The sequence below is a fragment of the Dromiciops gliroides genome, chromosome 2 (genome assembly GCF_019393635.1).
Source record: "Dromiciops gliroides isolate mDroGli1 chromosome 2, mDroGli1.pri, whole genome shotgun sequence".
In the NCBI taxonomy this organism is placed as follows: domain Eukaryota; kingdom Metazoa; phylum Chordata; class Mammalia; order Microbiotheria; family Microbiotheriidae; genus Dromiciops; species Dromiciops gliroides.
The window spans coordinates 266,427,353-266,448,176 of record NC_057862.1 but is presented as its reverse complement, the minus strand read 5'-3'; the positions used below and the strand labels follow the sequence as shown (position 1 = coordinate 266,448,176).

Below are 20,824 nucleotides of genomic sequence, written 5' to 3'. Positions count from 1 at the left end.
TGGGGAGTGCAAACAATTTACTTTCTAAACCAGGAAACCGAGCGTCCTGGGACGCCTGGAAGACAGCAACGTCCCTTGCTCTTAGTACCTTCTATGGTATCTGTTTTCCTTACTCCTCCCCTTGCCCTCTTTGACTCTTTCCTTCTCATCCTTGTCTTCATCCTGATTCTCTTTCTCCTCCTATTCCTCCTACCCCTTCCCCCTCCGAAGTGAAACCGGGAGTTTCCAATCATGAATAATATCTCTACTTCCTGGGATTGCAAGATGCGACTATGGCTACCATCTGGTGAAAATCCAGCGGTAAGCGCCGTAATGTTTTCTACGGGAGTGTTGGGCAACCTCCTAGCACTGGCACTGCTGATACATCGTTGGTGGGGTGGCTCTCAAAGGAGTGACCAGGGGTCCCCCTGCCGCTTATGTAGGACCCCCATTTCCCTGTTCCACTTGCTAGTGACTGAGTTGGTGTTCACCGATCTCCTCGGGACCTGCCTCATCAGTCCAGTGGTGCTGGCATCATACTCACGGAATCAGACTCTGGTGACACTGGCGTCCGGTGGCCGGATGTGCACCTACTTTGCCTTCACCATGACCTTCTTCAGCTTGGCCACGATGCTGATGCTTTTTGCTATGGCTCTAGAGCGCTGCCTCTCCATCGGCCACCCCTACCTACTTCTACAAGCGCTGCATCACTTGGCGTCTTGGGCTGGTGGTCCTGCCGGGTATCTATGTCTTTTCTCTGCTATTTTGCTCCTTTCCATTGCTGGACAACAGGCTGTATGCGCAATATTGTCCTGGAACCTGGTGTTTCATTAAGCCGGAGAAATCCCCTTACTTACAGATATATGCCACGCTGTTACTGCTTCTCATTGTTGCAGTGTTACTCTGCAACGTCAGTGTCATCCTTAACCTAGCCCGCATGCACCACCGAAGAAAGAACAATGGTAAGGTGGCCCCCCTGAGCAGAGGCAAAGTTAATCCAGGGAGCCTCAAGAAAGGGGAAAGAATGTCTATGTCGGAGGAGATAGACCACCTCATCCTTCTTGCTATTATGACCATCACATTTGTGATCTGCTCATTACCTTTTACGGTATGTCAACCACTTTTCCACCTTTCCACAATCTTATAACACTTCTTCCCCTGCACCTAAAGTTTATTTTAAGCTTACAAAAATATATTTTAAAATTTTTCTGTAACTCTCTTCTAACACTTTCACAGTGTTCCCTTTCTGACTCTCTTCCTCTAGTCAGCCCAAGGCTTTAGCTGTGTCCAATGAGAGAGAAGGCACTATTGTAGATTCTCTAGGTGATTGGTAACAACCATTGAAAGTAATGTGACTACAGAGATTCATTATAGTCTCAGATCTCAGCTCTGATATCAATTAACTGAATGATTTTGGCCAGTCGGGTAAGCCAAGTCCTGGACCTAAGTTTTGCCATCATTTTGTCTGTATAACTCCAAGGTCCCTTTCAGTCATAAATCTTGTTAGAATTAAGAGTCTATCGATCAAAAAAAAAAAAACCAGCAAAAAGAGTTTATCGACCAAGGGCAGCTAGGTGGTGCAGTGGATAGAACACTGGCCCTGGATTCAGGAGGACCTGAGTTCAAATGTGACCTCAGACACTTAACAATTACTAGCTGTGTGACCCTAGGCAAGTCACTTAACCCCAAATGCCTCACCAAAAAAAAAAAAGAGTCTATCGACCAACTTAATTATTCAAATGAGATAGTAAAAAATTTACTCAAATAAATTATTTTCCTCCTTTCCATATTGGAAAGATCCAAGTTTTGAAGACATAAAAATGCAGGTGACTGATTTATGAATCAGTATACTGTTCTTTCTTTCTTTCTTTTTAAATATTTTAATATATTTTAAATATTTATTTCTTTAAAATTTTTATTTTTAATTTATGGAATAAAACAAGCATTTCCATAATGTAGCAAATTAAAAAAAACTATTGGACATGAAAATGCAAATCTACTATTCCCAACTTGCTATTTCTTTCAAATATACAACAAAATTATAGTGTAAATATTTTCTTCTCTCTTCCCCACCACCCTAGAGATGACTACCATTAGACATACACATATATACATGATATGTAAATATATATAAAATTATTATATACACCTATTTACCAGTTCTTTCTCTGGATGCAGATAGCATCTTTCTTCATATGTCCTTTACAATTAATTTGGGTATTTATAATGGATAAAAATAACTTATTCACTCAAAGTTATTATTAAAACAATAATCCTGGGGCAGCCTAGGTGTGACAGCACCAGTCCCAGAGTCAGGAAGACCTGAATTCAAATCTGGCCTCAGACACTTGACCCTGGGCGAGTCACTTAGTCCCAGTTACCTTGTCAAAAAAAAAAAATTACTGTTAATGTATACAATGGTCACTTGGTTCTGCTCATTTTGATCTTCACTATTAACTGAAAATTTTTCTGTTTTTTAAACTCATTGAGTTAATCATTTCTCATATCACGATCCATCACCACAACTTGTTCAGCCATTGATCAATTGATGCAATTTCTAGTTCTTTGCCACCACAAAGAGAGATGATATAGAAGATCCAGGTCCTTCCCCCCCCCTCCCCAACATAATTGGAAATAGATCAAGTAGTGGTATTGCTGGGTCAAAGGGTATAGGTAGTTTACTCACTCCTTGGGCATAATTCCAGATTGCCCTCCAAAATGGTTACATCATTTCACAATTCCACCAAAAATGAGCTAGTGTCTCCATTTTTACATATCCCTTCCAACTTTTGTCACTTTCCCCTTCAATCGTTTTAGCCAATCTGAAAGGTGTAAAATGGTATCTCAAGGTTGTTTTAATTTGCATTTCTGTAATCAATAAGGATTTATAATATTTTTTCATATGACTATAAATTGTTTTGATTCCTTCTTTGGAAAACTTGCTGTCCATATCCTTTGATCATTTATCAGTTGGGGAATAATTTGTATTCTTATAGATTTGACAAAGTTCTAATTTGTATTTCCAATTTTCCCTCCATCTTATTTTTACTCACTATTGGCCTTTTCATCTTCTCTTTTTACCCTATCCCTGTTAACTGTATTTTTTCCCCTTACCCTATTATTCCTTATTTTACCAACCCCTCTAAAAGTCTCTTCTTTATCTTCTTCCCCAAGCTCCTAATCTTATTTTATATACCCTTTTAAAAGTCCCTCCCTGACTTGATCCCCCAGTTTTCTCACCTCTCTAAAAGTTCAGAAGACTTCTAAACCTCTTCAGATGTATGTTTAGTATTGATTCATTTTCTAAATTGTCTTTTATCAAAATGTTATTTCTTTAAAATCTTGTTTCTCTCTTTTAATTATATATATTTTGTTTGTTTGTTTGTTTGTTTTAGTGAGGCAATTGGGGTTAAGTGACTTGCCCAGGGTCACACAGCTAGTAAGTGTTAAGTGTCTGAGGCCGGATTTGAACTCAGGTACTCCTGAGTCCAGGGCTGGTGCTCTATCCACTGTGCCACCTAGCTGCCCCTAATTAAATGCTAAAGCATAATAAATTCTACTCCAACCCTCCATTTTAACTCTGCGTGACTCTCTCATTTTTAAATGTTTCTTGTAAACAACAAATTTGGGGTTCTGATTTCTAATCTATTCTGCTGTCTCCCAGTTTTATGGGTTAGTTTATCCCATTTACATTCAAAGTTATAATTACTATATGTGAATTTCTCTCCATCTTATTTTTACTCACCATTTTCCTTATCAATTTCTCTTTTTTGCCCTATCTCTGTTACCTTATCTTCTCCCTATACCCTATTATTTCTTATTTTACCCACCCCATAAAATTCTCTCCTTTATTCAGCCCACACTCCCAATCTTAATCTAATCTCCTTTCTATCCCTCCCCAACTCTATCAACCAGTTTTCTTACCTCTCTAGAAATTCAGTGATATAATCAATTATGTCCTTATGTTAAACAATGCCTGCATTCCTGATACACTTGATACAGTTGATCATAATGCATAATCTTTGCATAATGTAAAATATATTACATATTGTTGTAATCTCTTAGTTTGTATTTTTTTTTTTTAGGATTTTTGCACCAGTATTCATACCTTTCTCTGTTTTCCCTCTTTTTGGTTTTGTAGGATCCTTTTATAAACCTATTTTTCAAATAATTTCTTTAATATTAGAATTAGTAGATCTTTAAATGTTTGATAGAATTCACTTATAAATCTCTCTGGTCCTGGTACTTTTAAGAAGTTCATTTAAAGACTTTTAAATTTATTTTTCTAAAGTAAGTCTATTTAGACATTCTATTTCCTCTTATGCCAATTTAGGGAATTTATATTTTTGTACACATCCTTCCATTTCACTTAAATTGTTGAATTATTGGCATACAGTTGGGCAAAATAATTTCTTCTAATTGCTTTAATTTCCTCTCAGTGGTATAGTTACCCTTTTCATTTTTGATACTAGTAATTTGGTTTTCTTTTTAAATCAAATTAACCAATTGTTTATCTAACAAACTCCTAGTTTTATTTATTAATTCAATGGGGATTTTTTTACTCTTGATTTTGTTAATTTTACCTTTTATTTTTAGGCCTTCCATTTTAGAGTTTAATTGGGGTTTTTAACTTATTTTTCTATCTTTTAAAATTATATACACAATTCATTATGTGCTTTCTTTTTTATTAATGTATGAATTTTGAGATATTAATTTTCCTTTGATCATATTTGTGGTCTCATTTTTGTCATTCTATTTAATGAAATTTAATGAAATTATAGATTGTATCTGTGTTTTTTCTTTTAACCAATCATTCTTTTTTTAATCAGAAAAGTATTTTATTATTTTCTAGTTACATGTAGAGATAATTTTCAACATTTGTTTTTATAAGATATTCCAAATTTTTTCCCTCCCCCTCCCCAAGACAGCAAGCAATCTGATATATGCACAATCACATTAAACATATTTCTGCATTAGTCATTCTGTGAAAGAAGAATCAGAACAAAAGGGAAAAACCTCAAAAAACAAAAACAAAAAAAAGTAGAAACAGTATTAACCAATCATTCTTTAAGATTAGGTTGTTTAATGTTCAATTAGTTCTTAATCTATGTTTCCTTGGTCCTTTATTAAATATTTTATTTCATCATGATCTGAAAAAAGATACTTTTTATATTTCTGCTTTTCTGCTTTTAGCTTTTAATTTTTTTAACTTTTAATTTTATAAATTTTTATATAATAATATATGGTCAATCTTTGCAAAGGTACCATGGATCACTAAAAAAAAAAAAAAAACCAGTGTATTCCTGTTTCCTTTCACTTCTCTCCAGATATCTATCAGATCAAATTTATCTAAAATTCTATTGACTTCATTAAATTCTTTCTTATTTATTTTTGTTTAGATACAGCTAGTTCTGAAAAGGGAAGTTTAAAGTCCCCTACCATTATTGTACTACTATCCACCTGTCATTCATCAAACTTCCTTTAAAATATTTAGTTTCTCTAGTATTGGGGGCATAGAGGTTCAGTATTGATTTTGCTTCATTGTACCTCTTATCAAAATGTAGTTACCCTCTTTTAATTAAATCTATTTTAGCTGTAACTTTGTCTGAGATAAAAATTGCTACCCCTTCCCTTTTTGTATCAGCTAAAGCATAATAAATAATAAAATACAAGCCTCCATTATAACTCTTTGTGTATCTCTCATTTTTAAATGTGTTTCTTATTGTTAGATTCTGATTTTTAAGCATTCTGCTATGTTTCCGTCTTATAGATGAATTCATCCCATTCACATTCAAAGTAATAATTAATATATGTGAATTTCCCTCCATTTTATTTTTACTCACCATTGTTCTTCTCAGACTCTCTTTTTACCCTATCCCTTATCTTCTCCTCCTATCCACCCCTTTAAAAGTCCCTCCCTTATCTTGTCCTATACCCTTCTTTTTTTTTTTTTTGTGGGGCAATGGGGGTTAAGTGACTTGCCCAGGGTCACACAGCTAGTAAGTGTCAAGTGTCTGAGGCAGGATTTGAACTCAGGTACTCCTGAATCCAGGGCCGGTGCTTTATCCACTGCGCCACCTAGCTGCCCCCTGTCCTATACCCTTCTAATCTTAATCTATACACTCTTCTAGAAGTCCCTCCTCCACCATGACCCTCAATTTTCTCACCTTTCTAGAAGTAGATTTCTAAACTCCTCCAGATGTTTCCCTTTCAACCCAGATGTTCTTCCTTTCACACCCCATTTTATAAGATAATTGCTTCTTTTTACTTTTTCCCACCTAATTTTGTTTTTTAGAATCACTCCACCATGCACAACTTAGCCATAACCTTCGTAATTATCACAGTTTTAAGAGTACTGATAACATTTTCATATATAAGAAATAAAAATTTATAATTAGTCTTATTACAGTCTTTATGTTTTCCTTATAATTCTTCTGGGTCTTTTATATTGAATTTCCATTGAATTCTGGTCTTTTTGTCACAGATACCTGAAGGTCTTTCAGTTGGTCAAATGTCCATTTTTTTTTTCCCATTCAGAATTATACTCAACTTTGTTGGGTAAATAACTTGGATGCAATCCCAGTTCCTTTGAAATATAATGTTCCATTGTACATAGTAACAGCAACATTTTGCAATGATAAGCTAAAATAGACTTAGCTCTACTCAGCAATATGAAAGACAATTCCAAAAGACTCATGATGGAAAATGCTATCAACATGCAGAGAAAGAACTATGAAGTCTGAATGCAGATGGAAGCATACTATTTTCACTTTTGTTGTTGTTTTTTTCTTTCTTATGTTTTTTCTTTTTGCTCTGATTCTTTCACAACATGACAAATGTGGAAATTTCTTTAACAAGATTGTACATGTATAACCTATATCAGATTGCTTGATATCTAAGAGAAGGAGTGAGGGGAAAGAGGAAGGGAGAAAAATTTGGAACTCAAAATCTTAAAAAAAAAAAAAAAGAATGTTGAAAACTATCTTTACATGTAAGTGGGAAAAATAAAATATGATTAAGAAGAAAAAAAGAAAAGAAATATAATATTCCAATAGCTATGATCTTTTAGTGTAGAATCTGCTAGGTTTTGTGAAAGCCTAATCGTTTTTCTACAGTTATTACAATTTTTTTTTCTTGTTGCTTGCAATATTTTCTCCTTAACCTGGAAATTTTGAAACTTAGCTATGACATTCTGGTAAGTTTTTTTTTCCTGGGATCTCTTTCAGGTGATTACCAGTACATTTTTTTTTCTATTTCTACTTTACCATCTTGTTCTAAATGTCAGGGCAATTTTCCTAAATATTTTCTTGTAATCTTACATGAAGATTCTTTTTTTATCGTAATTTTCAGGTAATCTGACAAGTCTTATATTGTTTCTTCTCAATCTGTTCTTCAGGTTTTTTCTAATGAAATGTTTCAACTTCTCTTCTAGTTTTTCTAGTTTTATTATTTCTTGATGTCTTAAAATGATGATTCCTCTAGCCCAATTCTAGTTTTCAAAAAATTATTTTCTTCCTTAAGATTTTGAGTCTCTTTTTCCAAATGGTTAATTTTTTTTCATAATTTTCTTGGATTGCTTCCTCCCCCTAGTTTCCCCCTGATTTCTATTATTTGATTTTTAAATTCCTTTTTAAGTTCTTCCAAGAGTTCTTTTTGGGCTAGTTAATGTTTGGAGTAGGAATGGCTTTTTTATCTCAATGTTATTTTGGGGGGTAGGAATGGCTTTTAAAAAAAATTAATAGTATTTTATTTTTTCCATTACATGTAAAGATAATTTTCAACATTCGCTTTTATAAGATTTTGAGTTCCAAATTTTTCTCCCTCCTTCCCTTCCTTATCCCCTCCCCAATATGGCAAGCGATCTGTTATAGGTTATATACAATCACATTAAATACATTTCCACAGTCAACATGTTGTGAAAGAAGAACCAGAATAAAAGGGAAAAACCTCAAAAAAGAAAAAAGACACAAAAAGTAAAAATAGTATGGTTCAATCTGCATTCAGATTACACAGTTCTTTTTTCTGGATGTGGAGAGCATTTTCCATCATGAGACCTTTGGAATTGTCTTGGATCATTGTATTGCTGAGAAGAGCCAACTCTATCACAGTTGATTATCACACAATGTTGCTGTTACTGTATACAATGGAAACAGCTTGGGCGGAGTTCTTCAATCTTCTCCAACTCAGCCATCTACTGTTCCCTAAATGAAAGTTTGTAAGATAAAAGTTCATGAGATAAAAGTTCCTGAGGCTGTGAAGTAAAGGTTCCTGAAGGGACATTTGTTTGTTTTAATACATGTGTAGTCATGCAAAACATTTCCAGATTAGTTAGATTGTGAAAGAGAACAGACAAAAAAAACTTTAGAAAAAGGAACTAAAAAAAATTATGCTTCAATCTATATTCTGATTCCTTTAGTTCTTTCTCTGGAGATGAATTGCACTTTTCAGAAGTCCTTCAGAGTTGTCTTGGATCATTGTATTGCTGAAAATAACCAAGTCATTCAAGCAGATCATTGTATTGTTGAAAATAGTTGTCATTCACAGCTGATCATCCTATAATATTGCTATTACTTGGTATACAGTACATTTCACTTTGCATCCCCTCATGTAAGTCTTTCCAGGTTTTTGTTTTGTTTTGTTTTTAGTGAGGCAATTGGGGTTAAGTGACTTGCCCAGGGTCACACAGCTAGTAAGTGTTAAGTGTCTGAGGCCGGATTTGAATTCAGGTACTCCTGACTCCAGGGCCGGTGCTCTGTCCACTGCACCACCTAGCTGCCCCCAGGTTTTTCTGATAGCATCCTGCTCATCATTTCTTATAGCACGATAGTGTTCCATCATATTCTCATCCCACAATTTGTTCAGCCATTGCCCAATTGATGGGCATCTCCTCAATTTTGAATTCAAGGTTTTCTTAAATCTCTTTTTGGATACCAACATTAGCAGTGATATTACTAGGTCAAAGTATGCATAGTTTTATAGTCCTTTGGCCATAGTTCCAAATTGCTCAACAGAATGTTTACAACCTTACCAAAAGTGTATTCATGTCTCATTTCCCCTAGATAACCTACAGCATTTGTCATTTTCCTCTGCTGTTCTATTATCCAATCCAATAGGTATGAGGTAGTACCCCAGAATTGTTTTGACCCACATCTCTCCAATCAATAATGAGTTAGAGCATTTTTTTCATATGGCTATAGGTAGTTTTGATTATTTCATCTGAAAACTTCATATCTTTTGATCATCTATCAATTGGGAAATAGTAGCAAAATTGACTCACTGACTCTCAAAATGTGTTTGAGAACTGAGGCCTATCAGACAAATTGGCTTCAAATTTTTTTCACAGTTACTATTGCTAACTGTATTTCTTCCATCCTATTCCCTCACTATGACATTTATTCTATTTTCTATCTTTTTTCACCCTATCCCTCCTGAAAAATGTTTTGCTTCTGACTGCTCCTTCCCCCAATCTGCCCTCTCTTTTTTCACCCCCTTTATCCCCTTCCCCTTCTACTTTCCTGAAGATAGATTACTATAGCCAATTGAATGTGTATATTATTACCATTTTGAGCCAATTTTGATGACAGTAAGGCTCACTCACTCCCCTATACTTCCCCCATCTTCCCCTCTACTCCATAAGCTTTTTCTTGCTTCTTCATTGAGATACTTTACCCCATTCCACCTCTCCCTTTTCCTTTCTCCCAGGGCATTCCTCTCACCCTTTAATTTTTTAAATTTTTTTTTACATATAAGGTATTTTATTTTTTTTCCGTTACATGTAAAGATAGTTCTCAGCTTTTGTTTATACAAGCTTTACAATTTCAGATTTTCTCCCTCCCTCCCCTCCCTCCCCCCTCCCCTAGACAGCAGGTAATCTGATATAGGTTATATCTATATATCTATATATACATATATCTATACACACATACATATATACACATAATAACATTAATCCTATTTCTGCATTAGTCCTATTATAAGAGAAAAAATCAGAGCAATGATGAAAAACCTCAAAATAGAAAAAAAACCAACAGCACCAAAAAAAAAAAGAAATAGTATGGTTCATTCAGCATCTATACTCCACAGTTCTTTTTTTTTTTTTTCTTGGATTTGGAGATCCTCTTCTATCATGAGTTCCCTGGAATTCTTCTGTACCATTGCATTGGTGAGAAGAATATAGTCCATCACAGTAGATCAACACTCAATGTTGATGATACTGTGTACAATGTTCTTCTGGTTCTGCTCATCTCACTCATCATCAGCTCACGTAAGACCCTCCAGGTTTCTCTGAACTCCTCCTGCTCATCATTTCTTTCTTTTTTTTTTTTTTTAACGGGCCATTGGGGTTAAGTGACTTGCCCAGGGTCACACAGCTAGTGTCAAGTGTCTGAGGCCGGATTTGAACTCAGGAACTCCTGAATCCAGGGCCGGTGCTTTATCCACTGCTCCACCTAGCCGCCCCTCATCATTTCTTACAGCACAATAGTATTCCATTGTATTCATATACCACAACTTATCCAGTCATTCCCCAATTGATGGGCATCCCCTCAACTTCCAATTCCTTGCTACCACGTAAAGAGCAGCTATAAATATTTTTGTACATGTGGGTCCCTTTCTCCTTTCCATGATTTCTTTGGGGAAAAGACCTAAAAGTGGTATTGCTGGGTCAAAGGGTATGCACAGCTTTATCGCCCTTTGGGCATAATTCCAAATTGCTCTCCAGAATGGTTGGATCAGTTCACAGCTCCACCAACAATGAATTAGTGTTCCAATTTTCCCACAGCTTCTCCAACATTTATTATTTTCCTTTTTTGTCATTTTAGCCATTCTGATAGGTGTCAGGTGGGTCCTTTTCCCTTTTTTATGATCTCTTTGGGGAAAAGATCTAATAGTGATATTGCTGGGTCAAAGGGTATGCATAGCTTTATAGCCCTTTGGGCATAGTTCCAGATTGCTCTCCAGAATGGTTGAATCAGTTCACAGCTCCACCAACAATGCATTGGTGTTCCAATTTTTCTGCATCTTCTCCAACATTTATTATTTTCCTTTTTTTGTTATGTTAGCCAATCTGATAGGTGTCAGGTGGTACCTCAGAGTTGTTTTAATTTGCATTTCCCTAATCAATAGTGATTTAGAACGTTTTTCCATATGGCAATGAAGTGGCATTTCTTAATGAGTGAAAAGGACATTTTGGGGGGTTTGAGCTACTCATATCAGATTGGTCAATCTCTGGGCACCTTCATCATAGAGAATCAGCATCCTTGAGGGAAAATGTAGCCAAGTACTAAGGATCAGTTTCATCATTTTTTTGAAATAAGGATCATCAGAGATTACATATTTGTGTTTGATTTTATGGGCAATTTTAGCCTTTTTTTCCCAAGTTTTTTTTTAACCTTTCCATGCCTATTTTGATCTCATGTGTACACTTTACTGATATTGCTAAAAATCCTTTGCTCCATGACTACTTTGCTGCTTGGAATTGTCTATTCCCATACTCTTTATTTCATACCCAGTTGCACTTCTCTATCATGACCCAAGAACCTCATAATCATGTAAATCCACTTCAGCCCTGGAAGTCATGCCTCATCTGTATCCTGTGCCTGTGAGGCCCTTCTCCCTAATTAAAGCAAAACAAAACAAACAAAAAACCAAAAAAGCCCACTTATGTTAACTTTGCTGTACATTATAGTGCTCTCTCTCTCTCTCTTCACTCCTGCTCCTCAGCTCTTTAAAATAGCCTTTCCTGGGGGCAGCTAGGTGGATAAAGCACCTGCCCTGGATTCAGGAGGACCTGAGTTCAAATCCAGCCTCAGTCACTTGACACTTACTAGCTGTGTGACCTTGGGCAAGTCACTTAACCCCCATTGCCCCGCAAAAACAAAACAAACCAAAAATAGCCTTTCCTTTAAACTTGCATCACCAAAAATTCCCCTAAAAACTAAAAAAAACAAAAACAAAACCCCCACAAAAACCCTCCAAGTGAAAGTAGAAGGAAGGGGAGAAACACTGCCACCTCTGCTGCCTGATCAAGGGCTTGGACTCACTCTGCCCACAACCCCATGTTTTCTGTCTGTTCACACTGGCAGATAGGAGAATCTGTTCATGTCTGGGCCCCACATGTTTTCCATCCCACCCCCACTTCTTTTCAGTTCCGACCAGGTCCCCATGTAGTTGGCCCAAGTATGGTATGTTCCTTTTCCTGCTCTCACTTTTCTGTCTTCTGTCCCTACATCCTTGAACTGTTTGCTGCACCACCACCTCCCTACTCCACAGGCATGGTCCTCTTCCTTTTTTCCTCCTTCCCTCCTTTCCCCACATTTGTGGCAAATTTGCAATAGGGCTTTACTTACAGGTTTGCCTGCCATTCCATTTACAGAAATAGAGAACTGTCTGTAATTGTAAATCACTTAGTCCTGTGCCTGGTACACAGTAAGTACTATATTAATGTTAGCTATGATGATGATGATGAAGAAATAAGTGAGTTGTTTAATAATCATTGTTATTGTGGAAATCCAGTTAAAGACCATTTTTATATAGTATTTGCATATTTATTCCTGTTCAATTCAGAGACCACAGGAGCATAGAATTGGAAGGAATCCTATTAGAGGGCACCAAGTCCAACATCCTTGTTTTACAGATGTGGAAACTGAGGTCTATGCTTAGGTGACTTGCCAAAGGTCACAAAGGAAATGTGTCAAAGATGAGATTCAGACCCATCTTCCTGATTCCAAGTGTAAATCTATTTATTATACTACACTGTGAGGTTCTAATTATTCTAACCTCAGGAGACAATTGACTCTATTGATACTTTGACTAAGCATTTTCAATAAACATTCACAATCCAAAATAATTTAGCCAACAAGAAAAATGAATTTTTCTTCCTCACTTTGCCCTCAATTATATAAAACTAAGTGTTTACATTCACTTTTCTCATGTGGCAATGCTTTAAATTTTTAAAAAATGCTTACTGTTTCATTGTTTGGAATTTCATGGACTAAAAACAATGCCAGTCTATAAACATGATAGAATCAAGCCTGGATATTAGTCCAAAATAAATGTTTTGTTTTTGGAGGTATGTGAACTTGCAGATCCCTAAGATGTTATAATTAGTTAATTACATAATAAATGCAATTAGGTAATATGAAACTACTATTAAAAAACAAACAAACAAATATGAAAACCTCTTCCCTTTTTTTTGACAAGATGAAACCATAATAAAAAAGTGAATAATTTGAAAAAAACATGTAATAATACTATCTTGTTTTCAAAGAGTCTAATAATAAAAAAAAATTTAGACAAGCATAAAAAACACTCATTACAAAGCAGATTACTTGTTCCACTGTTGCATTCCACTGTTTTTTAAATTAAATATGATCCTGAGTCACTGGGTGGTGCTGATTCCAAAAGCACTTGTATTTGTTCCTGGATTTGAGTCAAGATCTTCATTCCTGAGTGAACTCAAGAAAAAGTCACCTCACCTCTCTGGACTTCAAATTTCTCATTTATAAAATGGGGATTGGACAAGAGGACTCTAAATCCCTTAACAGTTTTAAATTCTGTGAATCTATGAATTGAGAAAAACCTGAAATAAATTTCTTTTTTTGTTATATGATTTTAAATGTTTGATCTTTTGTTTTATTACTATTTGTTTTACTACTATTAATTGTGGAAGCCTTTGGGGAGGAAGAAAAACAAAGTGAAAAAGTCATAAAATGGGAAAAGGAGAAGGAATGGTGAAGATTTATCTGTATTCATATTTTATTATTCCTCGGTTGTCTTGTGAAATGAAGACACCTAGATTGTCCAAGACTTTTTAGTTTTGCTATTATTGCCACATTCTAGGATATAGAACAGTAGAAAGTCCTGTGTTTGGTTCACCTCTGATAATATCTAGAACACTCCACAAGCACATGAGGGGAATCTCATAATGATACTTTAGTTTGGTAAGTTAAGGAGAAGAAAGAGAGAAGAAATGTGATTTCTCCCTTCTAATAGAGAGGTATGAGGCCTTTTGGGCAGCATTTCCTAAGGAATAACAAAATATGTTCTAAGCTCTTCCATTGAAATACTAAAGAATTAACAAATTTAGTTCAAAATTAACATCTTCCTTTGTTTTCCCTTTACTTCTTACAGATTTATGCATACTTGACTGAACCTTCCTCCAGGGAGAAAAAATGGGAACTACAAGCACTTAGATTTTTATCAATTAACTCAATAATTGATCCTTGGATCTTTGTCATTCTTAGGCCTCCTGTTCTGAGACTGCTCCGTTCAATACTATGCTGTCAGATATCATTGAAAGCACATGATGTTCCACCAACATAGTAACTTTTGTGCGTAATGGTTATCAGTATCACACAGCACCTGGAAATCAACTTTGAGATGGTTCCTTAGAGAAATGAGGGGGAAAAGGAAAGGAAAGGAAAAAGGAAATTAGAGGAAAGAAAAAGAAAGGAAAGAGGGAAAGGAAAGAAGATAAAGGAGAGGAGAGGAAAAGATGCTATTCTAATAAACAAAAATAATTTCGAACAATGACTAGACTACAAATACACCAACTTGAGGCTGTGTGAAATTTGTCTAAAAGAATTCAGAAAGACTTTCTAGAGTGAGTAAATTGTGTGGACTTTAGGGAAAAAATAAGCAGCAGCATTTGAGAATACTTGGTAACTCTATTCAGTTGACTTTAGATTTAAGTTTTCTTTTGAACTAAGAATATATGCTGTCATAACTTGTTTAAACTTCTAAATTGCTTTGGTCATTCAATATTAATTTGCTATTTTGTGATTATACTGATAGAAATCATATCTAGTCAGATAAAGCACTTTGTTTGTTTAACCACCAAGTCCTCAGCCTTACAGTTCTTTAGTCCCAGCCTTCTTTTCATCAAACCCAGTAATCACAAAAGTCTCCTTCACTGTCTTCTCCCTATGAAGATTCCTATGCTGGAATTTCCACAGCTTTGCTTCCTAAATTTTGCTTTCATCTTCATCTTAAATCCCTTGCATAATCCATGCATAAATCCCTTTTCAAGTATACCTTCAAAATGCTGAATTTTTTACTTATCAGTGTTTCTTTTTCCCAATCACTGGTACATATTCTTCTTTGCCTTCCGACTCACCGTAAAATTGATCACAAATAAAAACTCATTGAATGAAAAGGCTATGTCTTAAACTTTGATTCTCTACATATAGTAGGTCTTCAATAAATATTTTAATTCACTAATTACACATTTGTTGATTGTGGCAGAAGGAGCCACTGAGAAGAAAGAGCAGCTAAGTCAATAGATCTGGGTTTGGGCCTTTGTTCTGATATTGACTACCTGTGTGACCCTGAGCATTTATTTGGGTCATCTGTCTCTCAATTTTCTAGTATAAGAAGAGGGAGTTGTATTAGAAGTATCTAAGGTGTCTAATAGCTCTAAGAATTTATCTGTATTCTTGACATTGTAATAAAGTAGACAGGGAATCGATTCAGGAATCAGAGGTCGGGTATCCAAAATTGTTTCTGAGGCTTACTGTGTGACATTGGGCAAGGTGTTTTTCCTTCTTTGACATCATTTTCATCTGTAAATGAGGGAGTTAATGATTGTGAGGAAATAGTGGCATGTTAGATCCTAGAAAAGCTCAATTCCCCTACAAACACCCAGTAAAGCTCTAAAAATATAACCGAACAACAACAAAAAGAAAACCAAAATAAATCAACTAAAAATTCTGCTATCCAGCTTAGAGTCCTAAGCTAAGATTCAGTGGAAGTGGGTAGCAGAGATAAGTTATGTGCAAAACAAAGTGAAAAGCAATCTAAGTCCACAGCAAGAGATAAAGCTAGACCACTGGGCAATGGTCTAGAAGTAAAGAGGAAAACCTTGGACCTCATTCCCATATGCAGAATGCAAAAGGTAGGGCCAGACCAAAGTTGAACATGGCCATGGCTATATCAAGGAGCTGAGTTCCCATCTGATGTAGGAGGTGGAACCAGCCTAGCTCAGTAAGATATGAACCAGGGCCTACATCCTGATGAGCAAGACCAGCATCCAGGCAGCCTGGGGCTAAACCAGGAGGCAAGGCCAGACACCATCAGGAGCCCCATCAGACACCAAACTCAGGATCAAGCAAGGGCTATCCACACCATACAGAAGTATGATCCAAACATAATAAGCTCCTAATCTGGAAACTTAAGCTGGAAATATGAGTAAAACAAACAAAGTACATAAACAGAAAGAACACCAGACACCTTGGAATGAGAGAAACTCTAGGAATTAACTCAGAAATAGAGATTCCAACTTGAGCCTCTGAAAAAGAACAGTCCTGTCCATAAGGACCAGAAGAGTACCTGGAAATGAAACAAGAGATATGCACCAAGTGGTAAAGCATCCAAATGCATAAAAGAGAAGTTAAGTGAGTTACAGGAGAAAATAGCCACAGTCTCCTCTCCAACTTGATAAATCAAACCAAAAAATAAACAAGAAATGAGGAAGGTGAATAGAATTTTAGAAAAGTGAGATATGACAAACCTCTGAAAAAAAATGAATGGGAATATAAAAGAACATACTTTTATCTCTTGCACATGGCACCTATATAAAAATTGACCATGTATTAGGACATAAAAATCTCAGAATCAAATGTAGGAAGACAGAAATATTAAATGCATCCTATTCATATCATAATGTAATACAACAAAGGGCAGTGAAAAGATAGATTAAAAATTCAATGGAAACTAAATAATCCAATCCTGAAGAATATGTAGGTCAAAGAACAAATCATAGAAATGACAATGAAAGGGAATCATCATAATAACACAACATACCAAAATTAAAGGCGTATAACCAAAGAAGTACTTAAGAGAAATTTAATTTCCCTAAATTCTTACATTAATAAAATGGAAAAAATTCAGCTCAATAAATTGGGCATGCATCTTAAAAAATTAGAAGAACAAACTTTAAATCCCCAATTGAGCACCAAATTGAAAATCTTGAAAACCAAAGATGAGATTAATAAAATTAAAAGAAAACTATTGAGCAAGTAATAAAATTTGATTAAAAAAAAGAAATGGAAAACCAAATATCCACTAGCAAAAAGGAAAAGGGTGAATTTGCCATCAATGAAGAGGCAATTATAGCAATCATTAAGAAATATTTGCCCAATTATAGACCAATAAATCTGACAATTTGAGCAAATTTGATGAATATGAAAATATAAATTGCCCAGATTAATAGAATAGGAAATAGGATACCTAAATAATTCCATTTTAGAAAAAGAAATTGAACAAACCAACTATCTAAGGAAAAATCCCCAGAGCCATATGGGTTCACAAGTGAATTCTACCAAACATCTAAAGAGCAATTAATTCCAATACTATGCAAATTACTTGGAAAAAGAAGGAATCCTGTCAAATTCCTTTCATGATATCATATAGTGCTGATACCTAAATTAGGGAGAGCTAAAAACAGAGAAAGAAAACTATAGACCAATTTCTCTAATGAATATTGATGCAAAAGTTTTAAACAAAATAATAAGGAGATTACAGCAATATATCACAAAGGAGCATACACTATGACTATATATATACTAGGACTGCAGGTTTGTAGGAAAGCTATCAGCATAATTGATAACAGCAATAACAAAGCCAGCAGAAATCATAGGATTATTTTAATAGATACAGAAAAAAACTTTTGACAAAATACACCAATTTCTATTAAAAACACCAAAAATAATGGGATGGAATAGATGAATGTTGGGCGGGGCAGAGCCAAGTTGGCTGAGGAAAGGCAGTGATTTCCCTGAACTCTCCCCCCAAACGCCTCCAAATACCTTCAAATAATGCCATAAGACAAGTCCTGGAGCAGCAGAACCCACAAAAAGATGGGGTGAGATAATTTTCCAGCCAAAGACAGCTTAGAAGGTCAGCAGGCAAGGTCTGTTGTATTGGGGTGAGAGTGGAGTACAGATCTGGGCTGTACCAGCACAGATCCAGCCCCAGGCAGGCTGCCCCAGAGAAACAGGAAGAAGTCTTGGAATCAGCTGTGGCCGTGTCTACTTCTGGAACTCAGCTCACAGACTGATGAGGGGGTTGAGTGGTTGGCCAGGAGGAGATTGCAGGGGTCTCTGCTTGTACTGAGGTGGGACTCTGTTGTTCTTCCTGTGCTCAGAACCAGGAAGCAGTCTTGAGTGGTGGCCCAGGTTGGGGAGGGGCTCAGGCACAACTAAGCTTGCAACTACAGTGAAACAGGATTCTGTTCCTGGATTAAAGAACAAGCAGGCCTGCAGTTGCTTCTAGACCAAAGCACATGCCAGGGGAGTGGTAAACATGTCTCTTCTTAAATCGTACCCCCTTGAAACAGTGCATCTTGGAAGCAGTGCCCTGCTTTATATAAAAGTAAAAAAAATAGGCTAGGAAAATGAGAGGACAGAAAAAAAAAATGCTGACCTTAGAAAGTTTCTTTGGTGACAAGGAATATCAAAATACATCCTCAGAAGAAAATAAAATCAAAGCTTCCAAGAAAAATATGAATGGTCTCAGGCCATAGAAGGGTTCAAAAAGGACTTTGAAAATAAAGTAAGAGAGGTAGAGGAAAAAATGGAAAGAGAAATGAGAGAGATGCAGGAAAGTCATGAAAAAAAAATCAACACCTTGAAAAGCCATTTTGGCCAGATGGAAAAGGAGGTACAAAAACTCTCTGAAGAAAATCATTGCTTAAAAATTAAGATTGAGCAAATGGAAGCTAATGACTTTATGAGAAATCAAAAAACCAAAAGAATGAAAAAATAGAGGGCAATGTGAAATAACTCCTTGGAAAAACAATTGACCTGGAAAAAAAATCCAGGAGAGATAATTTGAAAATTATTGGACTAAAGCTGTGATCAGAAAAAGAGCCTAGATATCATCTTCCAAGAAATTGTCAAGGAAAATTTCCCTGATATTCTAGAACCAGAAAGTAAAATAGAAATGGAAAGAATCCACCCATCACCTCCTGAAAGAGATCCCAAAAGGAAAACTCCCAGGAATTTCCAGAGCTCCCAGGTCAAGCAGAAAATATCGCAAGCATCCAGAAAGAAACAATTCAAGTACTGTAGAGCCACAGTCAGGATAACACAAGATCTAGCAACTTCTACATTAAAGAATTGGAGGGCTTGGAATAAGATATTCTAGAGTGCTTTATCCACTGTGCCACCTAGCTGCCCGTACATCACTTTTGATTAGAGAAATGCAAATTAAAACAACTGAGGTACCTCCTCAGACCTATCAGACAGAAAAGGGAAATGATAAATAAATTTTGAAGATGTGGCAAAATTGGGATGAAATTGCATTGTTGGTGGAATTATGATCTGATCCAATCATTTTGGAGAGCAATTTGGAACAAAGGGCAGCCAAACTGTGCATCCCTATTCATTACTAGGTCCATATCCCAAAGAGATCATTTAAAAAAGGAAAAGAACCTATGTGCACAAAAATATTTATAGTGTTCTCAACAATACAGTGATCTAAGACAATCCAAAAGGACCATTGATGAAACATACTATCTGCCTCCAAAGAAAGAACTGATATTGATGGAAAAGACTGAAGCATGCTATTTTTCACTTTCTTTCATTTTTTCTTTTAATCAAGTTTTCTTGTACAAAATGGCAAATATTGTAATGTTTTATATAATCATACTTGTATAACCCATATCTGATTATTTGCTGCCTCAGGGAGGAGGCAGGGGAGGGAGGGAAAGAGGGATAAAAATTGGCACCCAAGACTATAAATAAAATGTTTATTACAAATAAAAAAATATTTATAGTGGCACTTTTTGTAGTGGCACCCTTAGAAGAGAGCTTGGAATATGATTTTACAAAAAAATTTAATCCAGAATGACCCTTCTGGGAAAAGAGTATAATCTTGTGGAGGAAAATGGACCTTTATTTAAAAACATAGGATTTATTTAAATTTATTTATTTGTTTAATTTCTAAATATTCTTGATGAAAAAGTCAGACCTAAGCAGACACTTAGAATTCGAAAAACAGGAGTCAGGAGAAATGTAGGAATGTACATGCATTTGATCAACTGAAAGGAACTATGGTGGCTATGAATTGTTTACATGCTAATGAGAGAAATGAAGCAAATATCTTTTCAAACCTCTGTCTTCAAGGATCATAGAAAAAAGTAAATAACAAAGATAGAGGGTCTGGGTTTAGTTTGTTCTTTTTTGATGGCTATAGAAGGAAAGAAAATGGTTAGGGAACTCTACTGGGGAGGAAAGAAAGACAAGAAGGAGAGAACTAATCTCACATAATAGATGTTCTGGTTCTGCTCATTTCACTTTGCATCGGTTCATATAAGTCTTTCCAGGTTTTTCTAAAATCTGCCTGCTCATCATTTCTTATTGCACAATAGTATTCCATCACATTTATATACCACAGCTTGCTCAGCCATTCCCCACTTGATGGGTAACCCCTCAATTTTCATTTTTTGCCACTAAAAAAAAAAGATGAAGAGTACACCAAAATGAAGAAATGGAGAGAACAGATACCCCCATGAACCTCACTTTAATTTGAACCAAAGGAAAGTATAACAAAACAATTACATATTCCAAGTGGGATGTGGAAATATATTAAACTCAATAAGGAATGGAAAGAGGAAACTGATTTAAGAGGTATGGAAGGAAAGGTGTAGTAGTTACAATCAAAACAAAATCAAAATTCTTTTGCCAGAGAAGGGAGTATTATGGGGTATTAAATATAAAGAAAGAGTAAAATCCTGTAGGAATGAAAGAGATTGTGACACTTTATAGTCACAAGTGTTAGGCAAACACCTCTCATCATATTTATTGTAAACTAGAAGAATTAATAAAAGAAAATAATAGTCATAACC

The 20,824-nt window shown here is 35.6% G+C and overlaps 1 protein-coding gene across 1 annotated transcript; it reads left to right on the top strand.

The window, feature by feature from the left end:
• The first annotated feature begins 231 nt into the window (after positions 1-231).
• PTGER2 (prostaglandin E receptor 2) lies at positions 232-15,088 on the top strand. The gene is given in 3 exon segments (XM_043988031.1): positions 232-666; positions 668-1,087; positions 14,110-15,088. Coding segments are annotated over 3 exon segments (1,047 nt in total). The 3' UTR covers positions 14,302-15,088.
• The last annotated feature ends 5,736 nt before the right edge of the window (positions 15,089-20,824 follow it).